The 8274-nt window shown below is 32.6% G+C and overlaps 1 protein-coding gene across 4 annotated transcripts in view; it reads right to left on the reverse strand.

Annotated features, from left to right (window-relative positions):
* The window catches only part of LOC122631138 (filamin-A), a 41442-nt gene that overhangs the window by 23545 nt on the left and 9623 nt on the right, over positions 1-8274 (reverse strand). For 2 of the 4 annotated variants that reach the window (XM_043816462.1, XM_043816477.1), the window contains 8 exons: positions 4346-4695; positions 4110-4237; positions 3348-3362; positions 1873-2011; positions 1265-1549; positions 859-1175; positions 326-752; positions 17-232 (listed from right to left, as the gene is read on the reverse strand). In XM_043816462.1, the coding sequence (XP_043672397.1) occupies positions 17-232; positions 326-752; positions 859-1175; positions 1265-1549; positions 1873-2011; positions 3348-3362; positions 4110-4237; positions 4346-4695 (1877 nt within the window). The remainder of the gene's footprint in view (positions 1-16; positions 233-325; positions 753-858; positions 1176-1264; positions 1550-1872; positions 2012-3347; positions 3363-4109; positions 4238-4345; positions 4696-8274) is intronic. The other 2 variants (XM_043816469.1, XM_043816485.1) reach the window with 1 other exon arrangement.

Below are 8274 nucleotides of genomic sequence, written 5' to 3' on the forward strand. Positions count from 1 at the left end.
TAATTTAACAACTCACCATTATAACGTGCTGAGAAGCAGAAGTCGGTGTATAATACGCTTGTATCGTCCCGTCTCGTTTATCTTCGAGACGAACGGGAACTTGTCTACCAAAAACATCTTGAATAGCTACTTCCAAACGTGCTTGACCAGCTTTTCTAGGATCCACAATGAAATGAGTCGGTTTATCTTTCGCAACGCTATCCGCTTGAATTCCTGGACCATGTACCTCTACCTAAAAACATATTTAACAAATAAATATCGTAATATGTACTTACATTGGTAAGAAAAATAAGATAGTCGGTTCGAACTAATAAGTCTAACAAACCTTTTCCGGATCGAAGTCGGTCTTTGGTACAATATTTGCGATGTAAGGAGACGATGGGATATCTTCGTTATCACAAAGTATATGTACAGCGTATTGTCCGGGTGCCGTAGGTAAGTAGGATACGTCAGCTGTTCCATCGCCATTATCGTGACATTCGATGTTTGCTTTAGAAGGTCCCTGAATCGAGAAACCAAGAGCTCCGGTTTCTCCGTTAGTATCTACGGTAAACCTGGCTGGATGTCCAACGATACCACTTTTAAGACCTGGACCAAAAGCCCAAATCGCGGACTCCTTGTACGGGCCAACGTTTACTTCGAATGGGGACTTTGGTATTTCTTTACCACCGAACGTAATCATTACTACATATCGACCTTCCTTCGTTGGTACGTAAGAACAATTATATGTGTTAGCGTCTGCCTTAGTCATCCTACGAAATATTCAACAAAGCATATATATATATATATATATATTTTTTTTTTTTTAAACTATTTATAAGATTGAAAATCAGCGATGAAATCTTTGACTTGACTCACTGTACTGTTTGATTGATGCCTCCCGGACCAATTACTTTAATTTCCGGTACTCCTTCACCAGCGTCCTTGGTAACAACGACGAAATCTGCGGTATCATTAACTCTAACTCCTGTTGGTAAAAGTCCTCGGCCATAAGCTCGACATTTCTTCGCGTCGGAGACAGGAGCAACGTTCACACCAACCGGACTTCCGGGTATGAGTTTACCAGCGAAGAAGATATTAACGGAATGTAAACCAGTTACTGGAGAAACGTACTCACACCTTGTAACATCCGGGAAGATCTGACGTAATTTTACAGGCACCGTAGTTTTCGAACCCTATGAAATAAACGTGAATCATTGCATTGTACTTTTTCTTTTTCTTTTTTCAACGTCATTATGTTTTATTTCTTATTATATATATTTACTTGTTGATCCAAAATGATAACTTCCGGTACACCACGACCAGCGTCCTTAGTGAATATGTCGAAGTAAGTAGGCCTATTCACGACGACTCCATCGCGTTGAAGACCTGGTCCACTTGCTGTTACTTTGCTAGGATCTCCCGCGTGACCTTCAACACTGACCGTATATGGACTCTTTGGTATTTCCCTTCCGGCAAAGAGTATTTTCACTTTGTGAGGTCCTTCGATTCTTGGCGTATATGAAACGGAGTATGTAAGATTTCTATCCTTGTTGAATCTAACGTCAGCCTAGAAAAATATTATGTAAAATTACATATCAACGATTAAACGCATATATATAAGTAAATGCTTCTTATTTATTGTTTATCTCGCCTGTAAATATATTTCCTTCGTCATAAAACTTTTGCAATATTTTTAACTTCAATCTAACATCGATCTAAAGAAAAATTATATCAAATTACATAAACGATTAAAGGCATATATATATATATATATATATATATATATATATTAAAGGCATAGTACACATGCACGTTGTTTATTTTTTATTTACTTCGTCGTAAAACTTTTGCAATATTTTTAACGAAAAAGAAAAAGATGAAATTTTTTACCGGTATAGTGTTTCCTTTTGGATCTTCAACAAAGACTTCAACATTTCCCTTGCCAGCAGAAAATGTCTCAACAGTGAAATTGGCCGGTACTCCAACAACCGGACCAACTGATTCGATACCAGGTCCATATGCACGCACTCTGTATAAAGTAGAAAGCGTAAGAATAAAAGAAATAAAAAGAAAATTGACAAAATAACAAAAAAAAAAAAAAAAAAAAGAAAAAGAAAACGAAAGATAAGAAAAAATACAATCGCGTTATCAAACGAGTTTGTCAAACGGTTATAAGCATTATTATATATTTTTTGTATCTTTTTTTTTTTGTTTTAACCTGCTAAAATTTCTCCAGTTTTTTTTTTTTTTTTGCTTTTTTTCTTTTCGAAATCTAATTTCTTTCCTTTTATCAAACTTTTATTTTAATTATAATTTTTTATCAGCTATATGACTTTTATTGGTAATAAATCAATGCGTTAACAGGAAACAGGAGACACTTTTTACTTAACATCGACAGGCTAGATTAAAAAAAATAAACAATTGAAATCATCTTAATAAAACGATTTGTAAACACGACGGTATATATCCGTTGATAGTTCTAATACAGGAGACATTAAACACATACTGATTAAATCAATTCTTATAGGTACATATATATATATATATATATATACATATATATATATGTATATGTATGTATGTATGTATGTGAGATACATTATAATACGAAAATCTATGCATGTACAACGATATTACAATGAGAATATTAAAGACGCAGAATATTTCTTGTTTTCTTCTTTTTTGAAATCGCGCGTCAAAGTTTTGTAGATTAAATATAGTAAAAAAAAAAAAAAAAAATTAAGATATATTTTTTTCCCATCATTTTCTTTTAAATTATTTTCTGTTTCTCGTGTTAATGGTTAATCAATTTGCAAACGTTTACCCTTACTCGTGAGAACAAACGCATTTATATTATCGCACATTTAAACGCACTTTTGTTCGATATTTATGGTGTCACAAGCGATCCACTACATAAACCAAATCTAACAAAAAGCTCGTGATGTCACGCATTAGAGAAAATCAAAATAATACTAAACAAAACAAAACAAAACAAAACAAAACAAAAAAAGAGAGAAGAAAAAAAAATAAAAAATAAAAGAGGAACGAGGAAAAGAAACGAAAGAAAAAAAAAAAAAAACCAACAACCAAATTTAAACGAATAGAAAATATTATGAAATTGGAACATATGAGAGCGTGTGAACAAAAAAGAAAAATAAAAAAAGAAAAAGATTAGAAGAAAGAAAAAAAAAATACAAAAAAAAAAAAAAATTGCTCCCATCGATCTGAATTTCACGGCTAAAAAGAGGCAGGGCGATTAATTGCATAAAACTAATAATACGATTTGTTTGTAAATTTATGAATACGTGTGAATATATATAGTATAGATTATACGCATGTCAAGACATCGTTGCTGCGCAACTTACCGCGGAGGGGGGATGCTGCGACCGAGAAATGAAATAAATTTATTAATTAGACATTTTGATTCGGTATTGAGAAATACGTTTTATCTACACCCCTCGTATGTATATGTATATATATATAAATATATGTGTATGTATATATGTATATATATATATATATATATACACATATATTTACTATACTAACTACGATAGAATGAAATATATATCTATCGTATCTTCCCAAGAAAAGGAGAAAATAAATAAAAAAAGAAAAAAAAAATAATAACAATAAAAAATTAAAAAAGAAAAGACAATTCAATAGTAGGTTTGAAACCATCGACAATCATTGTATACAAGAAAAAATGATGTTCTTATTTTATCGAACAACTTAGATAAGTATGATTGATAGTCTCATACCTAACTATTATCAAAGGTATAGAAAAAGATGCACGTAAAGAGAGACTAAATCACAAAATACAAAAATAATCTGATACAAAGACAAAGAGAGAGAGAGAGAGAGAGAGAGAGAGAAAGAGAGAGAGAGTGAGAGAGAGAAAGTGAGAGAAAGAGAGAGAGAGAAAGAGAGAGAGAGAGAGAGAGAGAGAGACAGACAGAAACAAAGAAAGAAAAGAAGACAGAGAAAAAGAAAGAATCGAGGATCCAAAATAACATATCATGTGGCACTTCTCACTCTAATCAATGCATCAAAATGTAAGATAGGAAGGAGACCAAAAATAAATAGATCAAATTGCAAGATATGTACGTAAATCAAATTATCCTTACCTATTGGGATTGGTACGAGGTCTCAAAGGTGCACCTTGTTTCAATTTAGCGTTTGGATATTGGGAGAGATACGTCATCATCGACATCTCATCGATGTTGGGATTAACCATCTCTTCTGGTTTTATCAGCTACGATAAGAAATAGATTCTTATTAATCTAATCTGATAAAGATATTCATCGATTAACGAAAAAAAAAGAAGAAGAGAAAAAGAAAAATAAATTTTATTTGAACGAACCTGCGGTATATTGAGCCAATCATCAGCCAAGCCCATAGCTTCTGATGCATTTTGTACTGCATCTTTCGGATTCCAGTCTTGCCAATCTGGACAGAGACCTGGTGCAACTGCATCAACGAGAGCACCAACGGCTCGGCCATCGTTCCAATCGGAAGTGAAATTCGTGATTGGTAAATTTGGAACTTTTGATTGGACCCAATGCATCAGTCTTTGTTTCGGTGTTGCTCCTTTGTCGTAATTGTCTCCATCTTCGCCATCCCACATCGTCATCGAGATCGAATAATGAAGAATCAAGGTCCATATTAATCCTAAGATCAATTTCAACTTGCAATCGACGATGTCCGTGGAATCTGCGAATTATATATGTATTTTTTTTAATAATAAGAAGAAGAAGAAGAAGAAAAAGAAGAAGAAGAAAGTATGCTTGAAGAAGATAAACAATTTATTGTTGAGCAATTTTCGTTCAAAATTTGATTAAAAAAATATAATTTTTCTAATACAATATTCGTAAAAAAAAAAGAGAGAGAGAGAGAGAGAGAGAGAGAGAGAGAGAGAGAGAAACTTGAATCGATACTTATACATTATATATTACAAAATTAACATCCAATAGTGTAATTATCGCGATAAGATAGAAATAGTTATTTTTAGTATCGACTAAGGTACGATCTTGATCACGGGAAATAACAATGAGATGATGGAACAACGTGAGAATAAACTTGCGTAATTTGCTCGAAGAAAAATCGAAAATCACCACGCCTTGGATGAAATCATAAGCGTGAGAGAGCCTACGCGTGTCAAACCTTTCGAGATAATAATTTTCAAAACAAACGCTTCTGGTTGACTTCCTCGTTCCTCCAATCTCAAAATAGTACTTAAGCGTGAACGTGATCTTGCTTAGAACGGACAACACGTATCTACGTATATTATCCAAACGAAGAAAATCTATTTTTGTCTATTTCTCGTCTTCCATGAGAACACACGACAGTTATTATAATATAAGTGAAAAGATCATAAGGAAAAGGAGTTTTGGCAAATCTCAAGTCGCCATTAATTTGGATCTTCGGATTCAGCATTAAATCTCTGTCGTGGTACAGAGCGTAGGTATACATTTGGCAGACTCGTAATGTAACATCGGATAAAAAGTTTGGCCTGTTAAAGTGGGAATCGCCGTATGTTTATTCGCCGATGACTCAGATAGATTATTTTCAGCGAGGCTGCGATTACAATTGATTGCAATATAAACGTCAGTTGAGAAATCAAAGGAAAAAAAAAAAAAGAAAGAAAAAAGAAAAAGAAAGGAAACATGCAACGGATCCAGTCGGAGAGAAGAGGCAGCGATAACAAGAAGTACGGGTTAATAACGTCGTGTAATACAAGCGTATAAGATACGTATACACACAAACTCACACGAATACTTTCGTAAGATTGAGATGAGATTTGATCTCACTAAAAATCATTAAACGTCCAACTCCAATGCCCTCCTTTCTCATTTCCTATCACGTCCTTTCGCTAGCCTAGTTATACCTTAGAAAATTTTTGGTCTCCAACTGTGTCAAGGTCATTAGTAGAATCTCACTTCTGTGACGTATTATATATATATATACATATATATATAATATATATATACACACACACATATATTCACATATAAATCGAAGTTATTGGGCTTTGAGAATATTTTGACGGCGATTCTCATTCGTGATTCTTCTAACGCAAAGCCCGTGACCCACTCACTCACTCACTCACTCACTCACTCACTCACTCACTCACTCACTCACTCACTCACTCACTCACTCATTCACTCACTCATTCTACGTGATCGCTCGACGTTTCTCGAGGCATTAAGAACATAAGTATATAAGTCCAAAATTAAAGCATGTGATTCATCGATGAGACTGAAGCGTTTCCATTGTCATCGAAATTAGAAATAGCACGTACAATATGTGTATGTGTATATAAATATTTTATATATGTATATTTGGCAACTATTTTACAAATACGATGGAATATTATGTGTGTTCTGTGTATATATAAGTGGCTGACTGTGTGCGTACATGAGTCGTCGTTTCGTTTAGCTTTCTGAAATTATTGGAACGATCAACTTCGTAGATATATATATATATATATATATATATATATATATATATACATACACACACACACACATTATATATATATATATATACATAAAAAATCTTCGACAAGTAATTAACACCAGAAACGATTTCTCACAACAAGTAAGTAAACGACGACAATAGGTGTAAGTTTCAAAAGTAGACAAGTCTTGTTTTCGCTTTCTATCTCTCAACTCTTCAGCTTTCTCGTATTACTCTCGTTCCTCTTGCCGAAGGAACAATGACACGCAGCTAAGATTTCGAGGCCTTAACCCTTCGGTGACCTTATTGTACTATGAAACGAGTCGTTTTAAAAATAAAAATAAAATAAAATAAAGAAAAAAAGAAAAGAAAAGAAAAGAAAAGAAAAGAAAAGAAAAGAAAAGAAAAGAACAAAATTCTTCGAAGATTCAAGAAATGAATTATGTCGATTTATCTCTGTGTGTACTTATATACATACATATGAGTACGTATGTACATATATGTGTGTATATATAATATGTAAGAATTATTTGGAATACCGAATAGGCGCCAAGGTCATACCGATAAGGTATGGCAAATGATGACAAAGAATGATTTATTTCACGCCGAATAAAATATATGTTGCTTTCTATCCTAGGAATTTCTCGACCACATCCTGTGGACGTACATATGTATGACGTCATACATTCCACGATAAAACGAAAGGGAAGGCTTTTGCGGCTAGGGCTCTCCTTATAGCTTGATCTTGTATCGCTTCCTTTTTTTTCTTTTTTATTTTCTTTTTCTTTATTTTTTTTTTTTTTTGAAATCTTTTTTTAACATATTTTTTCTTTTTCTTTATCTACTTGGTAATCCTCTAACAAACGTTTCGAAAGTATTATATTGTTCGTTCGAATGTTTCTATAATGTACGTGAATGTACGAACATGAGTTTTAATATAAATAATATAATATAAGAATATACTATAATGTGTAGTATATACAATGTATGTCTATATATATATATATACATTATATATATTGTATATATAATATTTTATCTATAATATGCAATATGAATATAATATATTATAAATTATTTATAACGTATATATGTGTATATGTATATGTATATAATTTTATAATTCAAAATTTTCTGTTAGGAGAGAATAATGTATAGAATCGATCGAAGGCACGCATGTGTGGTTAGGAATGAGAACTCTCAGCAAAAATCCTAGGATCGAGTTAAGAGATTCCAGGAAGAGCCAGAAGGACGTCTTCTTTTCGTTTGAGACAGAGAGAGATAGATAGATAGAGAGAGAGAGAGAGAGAGAGAGAGAAAAGAAATAAAAAAAAAGAGAGAGAAGAAAAAAAATTGGTTGGGTTCGGAGAGGCTGGTTTTGTTGATCCTTCGCCGCTGGCTTCAGAAGATTCTATTCATGAAGCATTCTACTTTCGAGCAAAAAATGTCGGCGGATCTTTTGTAATCGCAAACGTTGACATAGAAATGAAACAACATTCAATGAGAGTAAAATAAAAGGAGAAGAAAAAAAAATTGTGCATAATAATGACACAAGAATGGTTACCTGCAAGTAAAAAAAAAAATATATATATATATACATAATGCATCAATTCAAATATAGTGTATGTGCATGTATATATACCATACACGACATCACACACACCATATTAAAATGATAGAATCGTGATGCATTTTACACGGTGATCGATAAAAATTTATATAGGAAAGACTGAGCGTCACGGATAAATTTAACTTCTCTTGTAATACACAGAAGCCAAGAATATATAATAATAATAATAATAATAATAATAATAATAATAATAATAATAATAA

Source organism: Vespula pensylvanica, chromosome 1 (genome assembly GCF_014466175.1).
Source record: "Vespula pensylvanica isolate Volc-1 chromosome 1, ASM1446617v1, whole genome shotgun sequence".
NCBI classification, from domain to species: domain Eukaryota; kingdom Metazoa; phylum Arthropoda; class Insecta; order Hymenoptera; family Vespidae; genus Vespula; species Vespula pensylvanica.